The sequence below is a fragment of the Dermochelys coriacea genome, chromosome 4, assembly GCF_009764565.3.
Source record: "Dermochelys coriacea isolate rDerCor1 chromosome 4, rDerCor1.pri.v4, whole genome shotgun sequence".
Classification (NCBI taxonomy): domain Eukaryota; kingdom Metazoa; phylum Chordata; order Testudines; family Dermochelyidae; genus Dermochelys; species Dermochelys coriacea.
The window spans coordinates 24701373-24721742 of record NC_050071.1 but is presented as its reverse complement, the minus strand read 5'-3'; the positions used below and the strand labels follow the sequence as shown (position 1 = coordinate 24721742).

The window sequence follows — 20370 nt, the reverse complement described above, 5'->3', positions numbered from 1 at the left end:
AAAAAAAAAAAAAAAAAAAAAAAAAAAAAAGGGCTTCGTCATGTGGACGGATGCAGGGCTACATCGATTTAACGCTGCTAAATTTGACCTCAACGCCTAGTGTAGACCAGGGCTAAGAGTGGCTATTCTTCAACAAAAAAACCTTCAAAAACAGACTCCAACGAGAGACTGCTGAATTGGAATTAATTTGCTAACTGGATACAATTAACTTAGGCTTGAATAGAGACTGGGAATGGATGAGTCATTACACAAAGTAAAACTATTTCCCCATTTTATTTTTCCTCCCTCCCTACCCCCGTCCCCGGTTCCTCAGACGTTCTTGTCAACTGCTGGAAATGGCTCACCTTGATTATCACTATCAAAGGTTTTCTTCTTCCCCCCTCCTCCCGGCTGGTAATAGCTCATCTTAAGCGATCACTCTCTTTACAGTGCGTATGGTAACACCCATTGTTTCATGTTCTCTGTGTCTATAAGTCTCCCCACTGTATTTTCCATGAATGCATCCGAAGAATTGACTGTAGCTCACGAAAGCTTATGCTCAAATAAATTTGTTAGTCTCTAAGGTGCCACAAGTACTTCTTTTCTTAGAGCTCTTCATGTCAGCCCTTCAGTACTTAGCACATATTCTAAGGGACCATTCAAACCTCTGACTCCAGAGAGTATGTGCTAACTACTTATGCTAAACAATCCGTTCCCTATTGCCATTAGCTGTAACCTTCAGAGTACCTTTCGCAGACCTGAAGAAAAGCTGTGTGGCTGGAAAGCTTGTCTCTCACCAACAGAAGTTGGTCCAATTAATTCAACCACCTTAACTCTCTAATAACCTGAGACCAACATGGCTACAACTACATTGCATACAGTAAAATGAAAAGTCAGTTACTTACACAGCTCTATCCAAACTGGGGGATTGCACTGATTTAACTAAATAGATTTTTCTACCAGTTCAGTTAAATCAGTACAGAAATCCCCAGAGTACCTTTTCCAGACCTGAAGAAGAGCTCTGTGTGGCTCAAAATCTTGTCTCTCTCACCAACAGAAGTTGGTCCAATTAAAGATCTCACTTCACCCACCTTGTCTCTACAATAAGACCCGGCATACATTCAACAATTCTGAAAGTCGAGCCATATATGCATAACTATTTTTGTGCTGAACTCTCTTCACTATATAAAGTTTATTATATATTATGCCCTGAAGTAACACCTGACCATCTATCAACAGTGCTTCCTCAGGGGCAGAGAATGCTGAAAAGCATTGCGCAATTCTGAAGACTTCTGAAAGCTGCAGTAAAGGAGTAATTTCCATCTACTTGAAGCCTGTGGTCATTCAACAATTTTGGTACTACATGCGAACTAATCTGTCTATAAAACCGGGACGAAAGCAAGCAAGCTGAAGCAAAAGCCAATACGTAAACACTTCAGCTAACCTTTTAAAATTGAATTTTGAGAAATCCTCTTGGTGGTGCTTGAATTCACTGACAATTGCCCATAATGTGATAAATACCAGAAGTATCATTGAAACTCATGTATTCTGGGATTTCTCCAGTGAACTAGGTAGTACTCAGAGGAAGACAACTCTTTAAAGAGGTGAAGCCTTTTGAAACAAAAGCTCAATACAGCCTGGTTAGTGGAGACATTCAAAACCAACATGGCATTTAGTCAGCACACATGAAATGCGTTTTTTTTTTTTTGAAGTAGGACATTAAAATTCATGAACTCACAAATGAAGATAATGAATACTACAGAAGAGTGGTATGATGAAGACTTACATTACAATCACCTCGCCCATGGGAACACTGTCTTGTTTTGTACTGGAACACTTTGGTGGTCCTTGATCCTCACTATCCGAAGACACATCAATAAATTGTATCCCTCTTCGATTCTTGAAAGATGATAAATTCTTTGTCCTCTCTGCTTCTGGGGTTTCTGGGACACTGGAGTCTTCTGTACAAGCCAATTAGAGGATGGAAGAAAAGAATATAAATTCAAAATGTTTCATTGCAACTAAAGCCTCACCAGAAAAAGTTATGATCTTTCATTGAAAAACATTGACTATTCAAATAAAGATCACACCATTATGTGTTCACAAGTCCCCAGAATCCATGGGTTTCCATCAGAAGACTTCTCATTTCAGTTCGCTAATTGACCAAATTCCTATGTTTGAATACCCAATAGCTTTAAAAACAAAAGCCATTCAAAAAACACGAATATGGCTATTAAAGTGAACAACTGCTGGGTTACAAGCCAAACGTGTATAACCCACCTTGTGACACCTGCGACTTCATGGTTAGGCTGACCAATTAATTACTTTACCAACTTGGTCTTGGATTTGCTGAGGCATACAGCAGACTTAAATTTCCACATGAACAATGACTTCGAATCAAACTCAAGATCTCTGGGCCACCCCAGATGTCATGCAACTATTCCAAGGGGCTTTTCACTCTACTCAAAAGTGCCCAGACTATCTTCATTCTTAGGTTGGAAATTAAGGCCCTTTGATTTCAAAAGGAGCATATGTAGAGAAATGCAGCTCTGAGCTCTGTTTTCCTGCTAAACAAATGACTCCCTACATCTCCTTTCCTTCTAAAATCTTTAGTGGCATAAATCCAAGATGGGGTCAGAGGGGAAGTAGATCTCCACTCTAGCCAAGCTTTCCCCATGCCTCCAGGCAGTCCTTTTTATTCATTCACTTGAGCGGATGATGGCAGTGGAGACTGGAGCACCACAGAATAGTACGTTTGAGATTTAAGGTATATTTGGTGAGGGTAGGTTCACTTACACTACAAGCATATCTGTACACCTGAGAGCTTACAGTGTTGGATCATATTCAAGAAGTTCTGTATTAAAATCACAAATGAGTTTGATTCCCTACAGTTTAAATTCCAGGGTATTACTATTTAAGAGGTCTCTTGGTTTTTGGTACTGTTTCTCTCCCTCTGTGTGCGAAACCTGCAAGCTGCTAATTCTGTTAGTACATTCTAAGACAGAATCTGTTCTCAAAGCAATTCTTTGTAACAACTACTACTCTCACAGAGAGACTCAAAGCAATACTCTGTAGCAACAGAAACAGCACCCAGAGACTTCCCGCCCTTTTGTTGTATTCATCTCACTTTGTTAACAATTGTGATTAAAAGAGAGATAGAGGATGTGTGTGGATGGATGCTTGGTGTGGATAATAACTGAATGATCAGGGAGGTGCCAGCTTAAGAATTCAGTGTCCGTCGGCCGAAGAAGGCGTCAAGTGGAAATAACCAGAGGACCCCCGGAGGGCAGACTGGAATCCACCCGGCAGCCTCAAGAATGGGACAACCAAAGAACAAGATAACATCTGGCAGCACGGAGCTGTCAGGAACGTGCCATCTGCTGATTGATTCAGCAACAGCATGATGAAGCAATTCCCATAGACTGGCATAGGAAGAAATTCCTATAAAAATGGACTCTAGGAAGTGAGAACTTTGCGGTCTGATTATGCAAACAAACTTCCAGGAGGATCAGATGAGCATCTGACAAGGCCCTGCTCCCTTCTCATGTCCAGGCCACCTGGCTAATGGCTTGCCATGAGCAACTCTCAGGCTAGTAACTATGATAACAACCTTGCAGAACCTGTGTGTGTGTGAGAATATGAAACTGAATGGAATGTTATAGCTATAACTAACTGCTTACTATGATTCTTTCTGTATTCACAATAAATGTGGCATTTTGCCTTTTCCCCTTTAATAAGATCCTGCTGGTTTTTATTTTATTGGTGTAACAACAGCAGCACAGCTGTACCGATGTAGCAGTGCCAATGTAAGACTGCTCATGTAGCTGCTCTATGCCAATGGGAGAAAGCTCTCCCATCTACATAATAAAACCATCTCAATGAGCGGCAGTAGCTCTGTCAGCAGGAGAAGCTCTCCCACCAAAATAGCACTGTACACACTACCACTTATGCCAGTGAAAATTATGTCACTCAAGGGGGTGTTTTTTCACACCCCTGAATGACTTAAGTTTTGCTAACTTAAGAAATAGTGTAGACATGGCTGAGATGTCATTTCACTATGCCGTTTGTTCTCTTTCAGATAGCTGTAATCTGGGAGATATTGCTCAGGCAGCTCCCATGCCAGTATATCCTACTCAGGTTACAATCCACACTGCTAAAGCCCAGCAAGACAGATGATAGGGGCCAGCCCCAGGCGTTTTATAGCAGCATAGACCTGCCCTTACATTACACACCAAAATGGGCACTTGGAATAGGTGGGAATTTCCACATATTCATTTTTCAGATGAGTTAAAGAATACAGTTTCAAGTGGTTTTCCGAAGAATACATAGGAATTACACCTCTACCCTGATATAACACGAATTTGGATATAACGTGGTAAAGCATTTCCCCTCCTCCCCCCTAAGCTTGCACAAGCCTGGGAGGGAGGGGGGAGAAGCGGAGCGGCGGCATGCTCGGGGAGGAGGCGGAGCGGAGATGAACTGGGGAGGGGCGCGGGGAGGGCCGCAGCAAGTAACCGGGAAGGGGTGGGACAGGCAGAGGAACCGCTTCCCGCCTCAGCTCACCTCCGCTCTGCCTCCTCCCCAAGTGCGCTGCCGCTCCGCTTCTCCCCCCTTCCTCTCTCCCTCCAAGGCTTGCTGTGCCAAACAGCTGATTTGCAGCAAGCCTTGGAGGGAGAGAAGGAGGGGGGAAAGCAGAATGGCAGCAGTGCACTCAGGGGAGGAGGTGGAGGCAAGCTGGGGCGGGGACCTGCCCGTGGGTGCTCTGCACCCACCAATTTTTCTTAGTGGGTGCTCCAGCCCCAAAGCACCCACAGAGTCGGCTCCGACACGATGCTCTGAGGACCGTGTTAAGGGGCTGGGCCGGGGGGGGTTGGATAAGGGGCAGAGGGTCTCGGGGGGGGGGGGGCGCGATCAAGGGACAGGGAGAGGGGGGTTGGATGAATCAGGGGTTCTGAGCAGTCAGTCAAGGAATGGGAAGTAGGTGGGGTTCAGATAGGGGGCGGCGCCAGGCTGTTTGAGGAGGCACAGCCTTCCCTACCCCGCTCTCCATAGCAAGGTCGATAGAACGTGGTTTCACCTATAATGCGGTAAGATTTTTGGCTCCCAAGGACCGCATTATATCAGGGAAGAGGTGTATATGGCAGTCGAGAACCCTGATCTGAAGTAGAAGCCCCATGTCATACCCACATAGTCTCAAACTTTTTCTTTTCTTTTCTTTTTTTTCAAATGAGCAGAACTAGAAAAAACTGCTCAAGCAACTAGAATAAATTCAGAGAGAAGCTGTATGATTTCCTCCTAGATGAGAAAAATTACAGACCCTGGAGGCATGCAAGACTGAAGGAAGAGGGAGAGAGCATGCAGTGGAGACTATGACAGCAGCAGCAGGAGTCTGTTGTAAGAAAGCAACCGTGCAGGAAATAAATATAAAATAACCTACAAGGTACTGTAGCAGTATTTGACAGAAACTTAGATAAACTAAATATATGACCTCAAGCAATTTACTGACACTGTGGAAACTTCTAAAAAACAGTATGAATTTTAAGACTGGAGGGGGAAAAACTGCCCATTAAATTGTAAAATGTATTGCTGACACATAACAGGGCTTTGTACAACAAGGCAGAGCCACTACAAAAATCAAGTAAAAACTTGAACTTGGATCCTGGCAGGGTTGAACGAGTGGACCTTCAATATTCTAAAGTGAAAACTAAGTCATCAGCCATTAATAAAACGTAGCCTTTGCATGGGCCAAGGTCTAACAGCAATTGAAAGGCCACAGGATTTAAGATAACATTGAAATATGTAAATACAAAAGGTTCTATGGGGGAAAAAAAAAAAAGGTTTGTATCATTCCTGGCATTTGTCACTAAGATGAAAAAAAGGAAGAAAGCTCCTCTTGTGGAGGATGACCTTGTGCATAGCTAAAAGATGAAGCAACAATCCACTCTTCTCACTAAAGTAAAAACAGAGAACATGTTTATTTTCTGGAATTCTGCTTCAGCAGAGAAACTCTTATTTTATCAAACTGATAAAATTCTCTGGAACGTTTAGACTTGTAGCAAAACTTAGAGCAGGTCTACACTAAACCCTAAGTCAATATAGCGTACATTGCTCGGGGTGGGAAAAAGCTCTCCTCACACCCCATCCTCAAGAGACAAGTTTCGCGATGCCCATATCAGCACTGTGTCAGCAAGAAGCCCTCTCCCACCAACATAGCTTCCACTTCTCAGCGAGGTGGAATAATTATGTCAGTGGGAGAGAGCTCTCCCGTTGGCATAGCAAGTCTTCACCAGATGCACTACAGTAGTGCAGCTGCGCCAATGTAGTGCTGAAGGATAGACTTGCCCTTTGATTTACTGCCAGAACTTTGATCTCACTATCATTTTGTGATATATTTGTTTCCTCCAGTGACAATTTTTTCTACATGCGACTGTTCACTCTACAGCAACTGTTATGTGCCAATCTTATGACGCTTCATCTGATATAAAAAGTATTATTAAACAGAAAAGCTTTGGAAATTCAGTCTAGTTAGTGTCAATTCAAAATGGCACACACACATGCAGGAACCTGTGCTTTCCAGCCTTCTGCTATCAAGTAAGAGACTGCAGAATCCCAACTACACTGAAATTTGACTGCAAAACATAAGTTTTCATTTTAAAAAAGTTTTTAAACAGCATGACAGCAATATGGTACCCAAATGGGAAACAGAAACCACAACAATGGCTTCATGAATCTGCAAGCAGCTGGTAGCAGCAGCAGAGATGTCAACCTTGCTCTGAGACATTTAGGGAGGTTTAGGAAAAAAGCTAGGGAGGTTACCTGGAGCTCTCTTTCACCCCTCCCTTGAAAAAACCAGGACTGCTCCCTCTTCTTCCCCACTCTATAGCCAAAGGGAGGGGGGCACACCTGGACCACCAAGCCACCCCTGTTGTGCTCCCCACCCGCACCCCAAACAGGAAGAAGGGGAGGACAGGCCTAGGAAAGCTGCCTTCCTATGCCGCCTAGGTCTTTTAATTACCTTCACCAGTCCCAGACCTGGACCTCCTGCCAGAGATGATTTTCATTCTCTTCTCCCTCCTTTCTCACATTCCTTTCTCCCCTTTGGCACTGCCTTCTCCTGCCCTGCAGACTGTGCAGTGAGGGTCTGATAGGAGACAAGCTGCAGCAACTGTCAGTGGGGCTTGGGATGTCGTATTCACTGGACCCAGGCTGAACATAGCACTCCAACTGCCCTGCGTGGATCCCGCTACGTAGTCCAGTGTGGGTTTTTTTACTTTATATACAACAAAATTGCACATGAATTAATGTGTGCTTGCAAAATTAGTAGGTTTAAGCCTGAATTAGTAATTTCATAATTACATGTTAAAAAAAATCAGGAGGATTTCTGAAAATTGGGGGGAGTTGGCATCTCTGCTGTTGTTCAATTTAGTGTTAACTCTCATTTTAATGACAGAAGTTTATACAGGTTGAACCTCTCTAGTCCGGCACGCTCTGGTCTGGTAACATCTGTGGTCCAGCATGATTTTATTTTATGGTTTTTATGCTTTATCTACTTATTTCCTTGTGCCAATACAGTAAAACTGTGCAACAACAATACTACTTGGTTATGAAGAGAGCCGGTAAGCCTTGGCTAGACAGCGTTGCAAGCGTTGTTCCGTTTAATCGTCTCAGCGATATAAAAATAAAAAAAGAGACCCACTTGCTACAATACTGACCTCCTGTGGTTTGGCAAATTCTCTGGTCGGCACCAGTCAGGTCCCGAGGGTGCTGGACTAGAAAGGTTCAACCTCCATGTCAATATTCTTATCTTTCACTGCCGATGATTTTAACAGAACAATACAGCTATATGCCTATCTGCCATTAAGGGAGGCAGCTGCAGATACTAGAAGAGCAGGGAAATGTCTGGTTGTTGTCAAGGGTTGACGTGATGGTAGACTAGAAGTTCAAGTCCCCCAAAAGAATTTCTATCCAGTTGTCTATTGACAAGAGGGCAAGGAGTAGGACGTATTCTCTTCCTAATGCAAAAAGCTTCAACTGATTCCTAGTTACCACCACCCCATCTGCCCATACGAGCAAAAACTCGGCTGACAAAAACCAATCCCCTCTTCCTTCCTTCTACACCGCAGTCAATATGCATTGTCAACCCAAAATTCTACAACACTAAAAAAATCAAATTATGAAGGCAGCATAAAATTGAAAAGCATTCCATACTTGAGATCTGTATTGGGTTTAGTATCAGCATCAACACAAGAAATATTACTTCTATAGCTCGACAGATATGCGTGGCACTTTATCAAGTAGAGACAGGCTCCCTACTGTACTCCTGAGGGAGATCTGTGCAAAAAAAATTACAAATTTTGCAAGTAGTATTATTGAATTCTGCAAATTGTATTTGTCAATAAGTAAATGTGGCGGCTCCAGCATGGTAGTGGGGAACATAGAACACTGGCTGTACAAAGGTTGGAGATCACCCTGCAGGCCACCCCTCTGGCACATGAACTCGGTGGTGAGGCTGCACCCAACCCTGACACAGCGCAAGGATATGGCCTACCCCAAACACATCCCAGGGCCCTGTCCCTCTGTACCAGACACACGAGGTGTGGGCTGGCAGGCTCAGCATGGCAGAATTCAAGAGGGCTCTGAATGCAGGGGTTTGAGGCTCGGCAAGGGCTCCGGATGCAAGGGGGAGGAGGGTAGTCGAGACTCAGCAGGGGGACTGGGCAGATAGGGGGGCAGATCCCCGTAAAGTGACCCTCCTCCCCCTGCAGCTGAGGAGCGATGAGAGCAGGAAGCAGGGGAGGCAGAGCATCCTTCAGCCAGGGAAGATATCTGGGGGTGGCTTTGATCCAGCCCCGTACACACCTTGAGGAGGAAGAGCAAGTCCTCCCCAGTCCCCAGCCCAGTCGGGACTACCAGCTGAGCCCAGCGCAGGATAGAAGCCAGTGGCTAGAGTGTCTCCAGCAAACAACACCTTCCCACACCGTGATTTACTTCCCTGGCGGCTAGTCTGGGCGCCCAAAATGACGTGCCTGCACAGCTGGGGAGGATCGCGTGGCCGCTCTTGTGGCTCCCTTTGCTTCCCCATCAGAAAGACATTTTTCTGCAGGGAAGCAAAAATATCTATCTATCGGGGACATGAATTCTGCGCATGCACAGTGGTGCAGAATTTCCCCAGGAGTAGAGTTTACAGTCTAAATTTAGACAAGTAACATGAAAACACAAATGGGACTAGGAAGAGGGGATCGCCAAGGACAAAGACATTATAATTGTTTAGAAGCTTGGACCTTTGACATTGTTTTTAAAACATTAATGACTAAAATTACAAGCCTCTTGGAGGTGATGAGTTTTGATAATGGACTTACAGCACAGTTGCTGTTTAAGAAAAGCATCAGGGAGACCACATTTCTATCATTTCTTTCCAGATTAAAGTGTGCTTACTTTCCAAATAAAAAGATACTTTTCTAGTGCAAGACCTGGAAACTCAACCTAGGATCTGAAAATAATTTTTTTTTCCCTTTATGCCCCAGAATAATGACATCTATTTATCCTGTGCAAGCCTCCGAGCTTTCAATTTTTGTTTCAAGTCAAGGTGGTGGGAAAAGACTGGAAAAAAGAGGGAACTAGGGATGGAATTAAAATACATTTGCACAAATAAGGCACACATTGCTCAATCCATTTGTGGAAAAGAATATTTTTCAACTGACATAACCCAGGCATAAAAGAAACTAGACAATTAGGTCACTTACAAAGGATACTGTCAAGACTGAAAAATATTTTTTTTTAAATAACAAAATATTGTATGTCATGCAATATCTTAATCTCTGGGGAAAAAACCTACCTTAAAAACCAAACAATTTATTTTTAAACCATTAGTGGACTTTAAAAAGCCTAGACATCACCAATCTAGGGTCCTAGCTCTCAGTGCATGCGTTACTGCACCCAATGCCTATGCGCTAATACATCCCCCAAAACTCCTTCTGCCACATTGAATGTCTGCTCATATTTGTGTTGTACTTTACACAGTTGGTTTCTATACCTTAAATACCCCCTATAAAGAAGTCTACAGAGGGGAGCAAGTGAAAAATACAACTTACACCATGTGCAGAACTGCTATCCACAACATTGCTTAAAGTCACACCAGTCCTGTATTTGATAATAGGGCTGTCGATTAATCGCAGTTAACTCACACGATTAACTAAAAAAAAAATTAAATTTTAATTAAAAAAGTAATTGTGATTAATCGCTGTTTTAATCACACTGCTGAACAGTCGAATACCAACTGAAATGTAATAAATATTTTTCTACATTTTCAAACATATTGATTTCAGTTACAACATAGAATACCAAGTGTACAGTGCTATTATTATTACAAATATTTGCACTGTAATTATAAATGAAACAGTATTTTTCAGTTCACCTCATAGAAGTACTATAGTGCAATCTCTTTATCCTGAAAGTGCAACTTACAAATGTAGATTTTTTTTTTTGCTATACAACTGCATTCAAAAACAAAACAATGTAAAACTTTAGAGCCTACAACTCCACTCAATCCTATTTCTTGTTCAGCCAACACTAAAAGAAATAAGTTTGTTTACACTTATGGGAGATAACACTGCCCGCTTATTTATACTGTCACCTCCAAGTGAAAACAAGCGTTCACATGGCACTTTTGTCGCAGGCATTGCAAGGTATTTAGGTGCCAGATATGCTAAACATTCGTATGCCCTTCATCCTTCGGCTACCATTCCAGAGGACATGCTTCCATGCGGATGACATTTATTTTAAAAATGGGTTAATTAAATTTGTGACTGAACTCCTTGGAAGAGAATTATAAGTCTCCTGCTCTGTTTTACCCACATTCGGCCATATATATTTTAAGTTATAGCAGTCTCGGACGATGACCCAGCACACATTGTTCCTTTTAAGAACACTTTCACTGCAGATCTGACAAAATGCAAAGGTACAAATGCGAGATTTCTAAATATAACTACAACACTCGATCCAAAGTTTAAGAATCTGACGTGCCTTCCAAAATCTGACATGGACGAGGTGTGGAGCATGCTTCCAGAAGTCTTAAAAGAGCAACACTCCAATACGGAAATTAAAGAACCCAAACCACCAAAAAAAGAAAATCAAACTTCTGCTGGTGGCATCTTGACTCAGATGCTGAAAATGAACGTGTCGGTCTGCACTGCTGTGGATCGTTATCGAGCAGAACCTGTCATCAGCATGGATGCAAGTCCTTTGGAATGGTGGCTGAAGCATGAAGGGGCATATGAATCTTTGCACACCTGGCATGAAAATAGCTTGCGACGCCAAGTACAACGCCATGCAAAAGCCTGTTCGCACGTTCAGGTGACATTGTAAACAAGAAGCGGGCAGCATTATCTCCTGAAAATGTAAATAAATTTGCCATTATCTCCTGAAAATATAAATAAACCTGCTTGTCTGAGCGTAGCAAGTAGGATCGAGTGGACTTGCAGGTGCTAAAATTTTACATTGAATAAAAAAAAATAAAAAAGTTAGTTATTTTTTGTACATAATTCTACATTTGTAAGTTCAACTTTCATAATAAAGAGATTGCACTACAGTACTTGTAATGGGGGAATTGAAAAATACCATTACTTTTGTTTTTTTTACAGTGCAAATACTTGTAATCAAAAATAAACAAAGTTTGCACTGTACACTTTGTATTCTGTGTTTTAATTGAAATCAATGTATTTGAAAATGGAGAAAACATCCAAAATATTTAAAAATAAATAGTATTCTATTATTGTTTAACAACGCGATTACTTTTTTTAATTGCCTGACAGCCCTATTTGATAATATATGAACATACAAACACAGGAGAAGCACAGAACAGCTGCATGGCTCAGTTCCCTCCTTCGAATTCAACATCTACATGAAGCCACTGCGAATACTAGTGAGACAGAACAGGCTGAAGGGGCAGTAGCAAACACCCAACACTAAATCTCCATGTCAAACTTTGGCATACAGAGAAATCTGCAATATATTCCAAAAATATCTGGATGAAGAGCAGCTGGCCAAAGCGCAACACAGACAACCCTCAAGTTATGTTGGTAGGAAGAGACATACATTTTGAAGTACCTCCCTCGTTTGTAACAACTCCATCCATCAAAGCCATGAGTCCTTGGATTGTTACAATGGTCTGCGGCTCTGCTGCTCTCAGACACAACACTGTACTTGCTTACCCAAATGAAGCTGGTTACAAACACCCACATTTCATCTGGATCTGGCCAGAAGACTGCACCCATTTGACTCTCATCTGTTCAGAGACCCATGCTTTTGTAACAACTGGCTTAACTATTGCCATTCTCTATACCTATGAATGAAGCCTAATGCCACAAGAAAGAGCCAACTAGTTGAGAAACCAACAGAGGTTACTGGGAACATGTATTGTTATACACCACACTTGGCATTGGCTATACATTCTACAGAGACCAAATCAAGATTGAGTTTCAAAGACCTGCATTAATGTAGCTACTGCACATGAACGCACCATCCATATGCTAATCCAAGAATATTATGAAACCTAGAGGGAGGGAAACTGTTGTGTATGCACAGTAGCTTTCAAATTATTTCTCCCTTAAACAGACATGGTTTAGGGTTCAGAGTCTACTTGAAAATTAATTAATTGAAAATAAGTTAAGAAGTTTTGGATACCTCATCTGCCCTTAAATCCCATGCTACTTTTTGTGTTTTCAACAACACATGTCCTTTCTTTCTTCTCTATGTCGTTGCGACACAAAGCCCTACAACCAGTGAAAACAGACTGATTCAAGTGGCAATACTGACTCAGGCTAACATACAAAGGAAAAGCTAAAAAAAGGAGGAGAACACACTTTTTCCTTTAATCTTTCCCTTTAAATGTAAGATGACTGTTAACATTAGACAGTACAACAGTTTCAGAAGTAAATGCGATTATTAAACTGACTGATTTTTTTAATTAACAACTATTATGATAGCTCAATAGACTTCATTGATTACTCTGAAGATTTGATCCAAAGAGAAATGAAGTTGGCAACCCGGTCAGATAAACTATTCTCTGGGCCATCACTCAAGGCTTACATTCTTATCACCACCCCCCCCCCCCCACAGGATCCCTAGTCATGGATCATGTACAAACACGGAACAAAAAGACAATCCAGCCCCACAGAATTTACCATCTGAGGCCAGGTCTACACTACAGAATTACTTCGGCATAATACATCGCTCAGGGGTTTGCACAATCCACACCTGTGAAGAAATGCCAGCATAGGCAGTGCTATGTTGATGGGAAAGCTTCTCCCACTGACATAGTTACCGCCTGTCCTGGAGGTAGATTAACTACACCAACGGGGGACAACTCTCCCGTCGGTATAGAGTGTCTTCATTAAAGCGCTACTGTGCCAAAGAGCGTTTTAAGTGCAGACTTGCCCCAAGCCTAAGATAACAGATAGACTAACAGACTCATAGGGAGTACAAGGATACAATGAGACAATATTGGTCAGCACCACAGGCAATGGTCTCTGCACACCAGCAGCCTAGCAGTTAAGGTTTTTGTAGGAATCATGGCAATGGAGGGTATTGAAGGAAGGTATAGAATAGTTTTCTAGATGCCTACAGAGAACTCCTCCCAAATCTGAAGTGCAGCATGGGAAAAATCACAAAGGTGGTCATTTGAAAAGATAAGGAATGGGCAATGAAGGCTGACATCATTGATTCACGAGGGGGAGGAGTCAACTTTAACAGCAAATGAGAGATAGTAAGTAGAATGGAGATAGGTTATAAAGGGCTTTGAGAGTGAAGACAACTGGCTTATGTTTTGATGCAACAGATAACGGGGAAGCAACAGAGGGATGCAAAGAGAGGAGTGACGTGTCAAAGCAATGGACTAGGAAAAATATTTTGCAGCAGTATTCTGAATAGATATAAGCAAAACAGTAGTCAAAGCCAGAGAAAAGGATTTTGCCGGATTCAAGATACAAGATAAGTGCTTGGATAAGAATTTTAGCTATTGTGTATGGATAGGCACAGCAGTATTATAGCAATGTTATAAAGAAATATTAGGCAAGATTTCAACCTAGCCTGGATGTGAGGACCTAGAAAGAAGTCCTAATCAAAGACAATGCCCAAGTTAGAAGCCCGAGCAACAGGTAAGCTTGGTGTGATCATCCACAAAGAAGGAAATGGGAAGGACTCAGAAGCGGGGTTGGGGGGCGTTTAAGAGCTCCAAAGAAGTCTGAAGGAGTGACTGAAACAAAGGAAAGAGAACCAAGAGAGACACAACCCTAGAAGCCAAAGAAGGACAAGATTTCAAGAAAATGAAGAGCATGGTAGACTGTTAAAGACAGCTGACAGATAAAGGAGGTTAAGGATGGAGTATTGGTCCTGAGCTTTGGTTAGGAAGATGTCATTCGACACTTTGACAAGAGTGGTTGTAGTGAAATGCAAGGTGCAGAAGCCAGATTGAAAAGGGTCTAGGATGGAAATTGAAGAGAGGAATTCCAGACAGTAGCTGTAAATACCACATTCAATTAGCTTAGAAATTAAAGGAAAAAGGGAAATGGGGCAGCAGTTGCTGGCGCACGTGGGGTAAAGGGTGGGTTTTAAGATGACAAGGCTACAAAATGCTTATGTAGTAAGGTGAAGAGCCATAGAAGAGTGAGAGTTTATGGAAAAGAGCAAGAGAGACTGAGAGTTGGCACAAGGGAAGATGCATCACTGTGGCAAGTGGAGGGGTTAGAGGAGGTGAGCAGATGAGAAACTTCTGTATCAGTAATAGCAGAGATGGAGGAATGAGTTGTAAGAAAGAGAGGAACTCGCACCATATTCTGTCCATTTTCTCGTGCAAGAAATCAGTGAAATCCTGTGTGTAAAAGTGAATGAAGGTGGACAGAACTGTTTGAGGAGTGAATCGAAGGTGATAAAAAGGCAGCTGGGATTCAATTACATTGGAGAAGTACAGCTGTTTAGCTAGGAAGCTGACAGAAGTGAAGGAAGAAAGAACAAATATGTACTGGAGGAAATTACCCTCAACATAGGATTTCTGCAAGGGCAGGAAGTTGGTACTGGCGGGAGCCAGAGCTGGAAGCAGGCAAGGCAGAGCATTTGATGGTAGAGGAGCGTCAAACATGGAGAGACAATCAACCATATCAATGGAACAAAGAAAAGAGAGGACTAAGAGCAAAGGAAAAATCATCAACATTGATGCACTGACATCATGGAAAGGTTGCAAGCCAAGTTGCACAGGGGTGCTGATGGATGATGTTGAAAAAGACTATGTGATGGTCAGAGAGTGGTAACTGAACAGCAAAGAGATTAAGGGTTTGTAAAGCACACATCACTTTAGTATTAAAAGTACTCCATAGATAAGTTAGATCTGCATAGTGATGTATATAGGGGACATCACATCTTCTTGTTTTTGGAGGTTCTAGGATACTTCCCTTGAGAGGTAGATAGGGGGAAGAGAGAGAGAGAGAGAGAGAGAGAGTGTACAATGTTAAATATAAAAATGCTCTCAATTACAATGGAAAGGTTTATACAAAAGGAAGGGCAACATGTTTTAAAAATTATCAGGCTTTGGGTTAGCCTTAGTTAACGAAACACTTTATTACTGGTTCTCAGCAGGCTCCAAGCCTGACCTTTTAAATCCTGATTCAGCCTTCTATTCACTTTTATAGAAGAAAATGTTATGGCAGAGTCTGATGCTTTGAAGACAGTTATCATGGAAGAGTGGTATTTGGAAAGGGGGAAGTTCTGAAGAAAAGCTGTAAGTGGGGCAGATGTTTTACTCTAATAAAAACATTATCAACGTGTTTGTGCGAGACACAAATCAAACACATGACTCACCAGTTTTCTCGGTCACATCTGATGTTGGAGTATCTGGCCTGCTGCTGTCATCTGTAACCTCATCATCATCATCACCACCACCACCACCACCACCACAAGCAGCAGCACTGTCTGCTGCAGCAGGAGAAGGAGCAGCTGCTATCTCAGCTATGGGAAGAGAAGGAGGTGGATTTTCCTGTTCCACTTTTTTAGCCTTCTTCTCAAAGCGAAAGCGGTCCAGATTAAACAGACTCATAATCTCAGCCTGTAGCTCCTGCTGCTGTCTGCCAGAGAGGACACAGAACTGATTCTACAGCCTCTGTGGGAGAAAGGAGGGAAGACAATCACCCAAAAGGCTTACTCAAAACCAAAAGGCATCGAGACAACAAACAAACAGACAGAAACTGCTGCGGAAGAAGAAAAAACCAGGGGTTGCTCGCCCTGCCCCCCCACCCAGCACGGCCCGGGGCAGGCCTTGGCCCGGAGACAAGGAGAAAACAAGCCCATGTGGAGAGGAGCAATGTAATATATTACCCAAGGAAAGGCGAAGCGGGAGCCCAGTCCATCCCCTCCCGACCCTCAATCCGCTCCCCGAGAGGCCAGGAAAGGTCCCCGCCCAGCGCCCCGAGCCCGCACCTGTCTCACCCGAGCAGAGCCACCTGGCTGACAAAGACAAAAAGGAGGCGGGCGAGGAGGGACCGATGATGCAGGCGGGGAAAGGGAGGGGGATGAAGGGGAAACTGGAAGCGGCTCAGCCCGCCGAGCCCCGGCTAACGCGGGCGCAGAGGCCTCTCCAGGTACCCCACCGGCGCGGGTGCAGGAGGGCGGCGCCGGCGGCGGCGACAGAGGACCCTTTTCGGAGGCAAAGCGCGGCGTTGGCGTCAGAGCCCGGCGACAGCGGCGCGCTTCATGATGACTTCACCGCTTCCCAGCAGCCCCTTCGCCTGCCGGAGCGGGGCCTCTGGAGAGCGCGCGCGCCAGAGCGCACCCCCCGCCCCCGCCCCCGCCCCTTTCAGGGCGGGCCTTCGCCGGTCTCCCAGGGACTCTGTCCAGCACCGAGCCGAGCGAGCCCCCTGCTCTCCCGCGCAAAGCGGTGACCCTCACGTCGCTGCTGCGGGGATGTCGCCAGCCCCTGCTGCAGTAAAAACTAACTCCTGCCCCTCCCCCTCCCCCGCCGTGCGGGAGCCCTGCTCTGCTCCGCCTCCAGCCAAAGCCCGCGTGGGGCAGGGAGCAGCGCTGGCTGCAGGCGGCAGCGTACGGATCAGGAGCAGAAGGAAGAGCAAGGGCTCGACTGAGGTCCTGCCTCCTCTCCCGGGCGCTTGGGCCATGGGGAATTGCCTTACAAGTTCCTCGGGACCCACTACTCCATGGGTGAACTTCAAACCCCAACTCCCCGCCTCAAACCCGTTACAATCTCTGCCTACGGACCGGCAGCACGTGAGCAACGCGACAAACCGCGTGTCCCCCCTGCCCTGCGGGGCTGCACAGCGCCCGGACCGCCGGAGACCGGCGGCTGAGGGGGTCGCCTCGGCTTGCCGACTTTCTATTGGCACGACACCCAGCACCCTAGCCCCGCCCCCTCCCCCAAGGCCCCGCCCCCCAGGCGCGGCCTTCCCCCTCCCTGCGTGGCTTGCTCTCGCCCGCCCTCGTTCGCTTTCACGAGGCCGGGGCAGGGGGCGTGGGTAGAGGGGCGAGTGAGGGCTCCAAATGGGGGAGCAGGCTCCAGGGTGGGGCTACGGATGAGGGGTCTGGGGTACAGGAGGGGGCTTCTGGCTGGGGTGGGGCCAAGGGATTTGGAATGGGGGAGGACTCGGGGGGGCGCAGGGAGTAGGAGGCAGGAGCTGGGGCCAGGGGGTTGAGGTGCAGGGGGGGTGAGGGCCCTGGGCTGGGGGTGCAGGCTCTGCAGTGCAAAAGGGAGCTCGGGGTTGGGAAGGGGTCATGGTTGGGGTGCAGGAGGGGACATGGGCTCTGAGCTAGGGCCAGGGGTGAGGGGGGGTTTCAGAGCTGAGGCAAGGGGTTCCCAGCCACTGGGAGGGTGAAGCCAGGGCCCAGGGTGGGGACAACATCTGGAGCCCCATAACCCCCCTCCCTAGGAGCCAGACCGGCTCGTCACTTCCCGGGCACAGAGTGGTGCCTTAGCCCAGGTAGGGATGAGCCTGCCGTAGCCCCGCTGCAGTGGCGGCTGGGCTTTTAACGGCCCAGGCGGCTGTGCCGACTGGAGATGCCAGCGGCCCTTTTTGACCGCATGTTCTGGTCAACAACTGGTGACCCTAAGGGCACCGGGCATGGAGCAATTGGAAAACTGGAGCTGCGCTGCGGGCCATCCATTACCCATAATTCGTCCACTGCTCATTGCACTTTTGTATTAAAAAAAAAATACTCCTCTCTTTTATATTGGCACAGAGGAAACAAAATTAACGAACCGCCTGAAACTAGATACTTCTGACTACATCATAGTACGTCTTTTTCTGGTCCTTCCCGGGCCTTATGACAACAACTCTTCTCCCTCCTTTGGCACTACTGGTAGCTTTGTCTTTTTTACTACACATTGTTGGTGCTAAACACTGAGGTTAGTCAGTCAGAAGGAGACAACTGGCACTCCCCAACTGTCATTCCCAACTGCCATGGAACCTTCTCATTGCAACATTCCATCCCCTCTCCTCTTGGAATAGGAGTAAAGAGGGAAGGAGTCTTCCCAAGCAACAGAATCTTTCAAATGCCTGCCCTGTACAACACCCACTGTTTCACTAGCAAATCCAATGCCTGAAAAACATGCTGCAATTTCTTCTTCTATCCCATCCCTGCACAACTACAGAAATGCATTCAGGACATCTGGCCTGCCATGCTGTTGCAAGAGGGATTGGCCACAGTACCAGACAACATCTGCAAGCAATGTGCTTCCTCCCAACCTCTCAGTACTATCTCCCAATTGACATGGGCTGAAGGAGGTGTCCATAAAGGATTAGAGTCTCCAAAACAAGACTTTGGTAATATCTAAGATAGACAAAAGAGATGAGTTAAAACAGGAGCTTGCCTCAGGTAGGTCTTGAGTATAAATAACTAACAGTGAACAAGGACAGATGCAGCCCGGAGGGAGTATATAAACACAGGCAGGACAAGTTTGCAGAAAAGGCATATGATAGGATAATAGGTAGTTCAGAGTTTATGGCAAGGATATTTGGCAACTTTCAGAGGATGTCAATATAGGAATGCTTTGAGGTTATTGTCTGAAGAGGGATGAGATATGCTGGAGAAATTACGTCAGTTAGAGGCAAAGAAGAGACTGGAAATGCGGATTGTAGAGATCTGAAAAGCAGAGACAGCTGTGGGTAATAGGTAGGAGGAAGATGGAGGACAGGAAAGTTAAAATGTAGCACAGGCTAGGAGAGAATAAGGAATTAGCTGATCAAGGAAGAATGTGATTGGAAGTTGAAAATGGGACCGTGCTTGGAACTGAAACCGCTTTAGGGTCATTAATGGATATCTCCTACTGACAACAGATAGAGGATAGACATCAATTTTCCTGATCCTGGGTACCTCTGAAGCATTGAATACTGTTGACCATATAAGATACGGCTCTCTTTCCTGAGAGAAGTGGCAGAGGTCTGAGGCTGTAAGCTACAGTTATTTGAGTCCTTTTTGGAGGGATGCTCTCAATGAGTAGGGATGGGAAACAGCACCTCCATTATTAGACCCTTCACCTGTGGAGTCCCATAATGAATATGACCAGAGACACAATCCATCAACATCTACATGCATCTGCTAAGTGCATATTGTTATACCAATAAAATAAAAATCAGCAGGATCTTATTAAATAAAAGGGGAAAAGGCAAAATGCCACATTTATTGTGAATACAGAAAGAATCATAGTAAGCAGTTAGTTATAGCTATAACATTCCATTCAATTTCATATTTATTCACACACACACACACAGGTTCTGCAAGGTTGTCATCATCATTACCAGCCTTAGAGTTTCTCGTGCCAAGCCACTGGCCAGGTGGCCTGGACATGAGGAGGGAGCAGGGCCTCATCAGATGCTCATCTGACGCTCCTGGAAGTTGGTTTGCAGAATCAGACCCCAAAGTTCTCACTACCTAGAGTCCATTTTTATAGGAATTTCTTCCTATGCCAGTCTATGGGAAATGCTTCATCATACTGTTGCTGAATCAATCAGCAGATGGCATGTTCCTGACAGCTCCGTGCTGCCAGATGTTATCTTGTTCTTTGGTTGTCCCATTCTTGAGGCTGTCGGGTGGATTCCGGTCTGCCCTCCGGGGGTCCTCTGGTTATTTCCACTTGACGCCTTCTTCGGCCGACGGACACTGAATTCTTAAGATGGCACCTCCCTGATCATTCAGTTATTATCCACACCAAGCATCCATCCACACATATCCTCTATCTCTCTTTTAATCACAATTGTTAACAAAGTGAGATGAATACAACAAACGGGCGGGGAGACTCTGGGTGCTGTTTCTATTGTTACGGAGTATTGCTTTGAGTTTTTCTCTGTGTGAGTCGTAGTTACAAAGAATTGCTTTGAGAACAGATTCTGTCTTAGAATG

The 20370-nt window shown here is 44.9% G+C and overlaps 1 protein-coding gene across 8 annotated transcripts in view; it reads right to left on the bottom strand.

Moving 5' to 3' along the window:
• SMARCAD1 (SWI/SNF-related, matrix-associated actin-dependent regulator of chromatin, subfamily a, containing DEAD/H box 1) overlaps positions 1–17331 on the bottom strand; it is a 90338-nt gene extending 73007 nt beyond the window's left edge. The window contains exons 1-3 of one of the 8 annotated variants that reach the window (XM_038399597.2): positions 17236–17331; positions 15829–16126; positions 1766–1940 (exon numbers count right to left, since the gene is read on the bottom strand). In XM_038399597.2, coding sequence (XP_038255525.1) covers positions 1766–1940; positions 15829–16063 — 410 coding nt within the window. In that variant the 5' untranslated portion in view covers positions 16064–16126; positions 17236–17331. Of the gene's footprint in view, positions 1–1765; positions 1941–8838; positions 9073–15828; positions 16127–16443; positions 16781–17235 lie in introns of those variants that run through there. The other 7 variants (XM_043512611.1, XM_043512612.1, XM_038399595.2 and 4 more) reach the window with 7 other exon arrangements.
• Positions 17332–20370: the final 3039 nt, after the last annotated feature.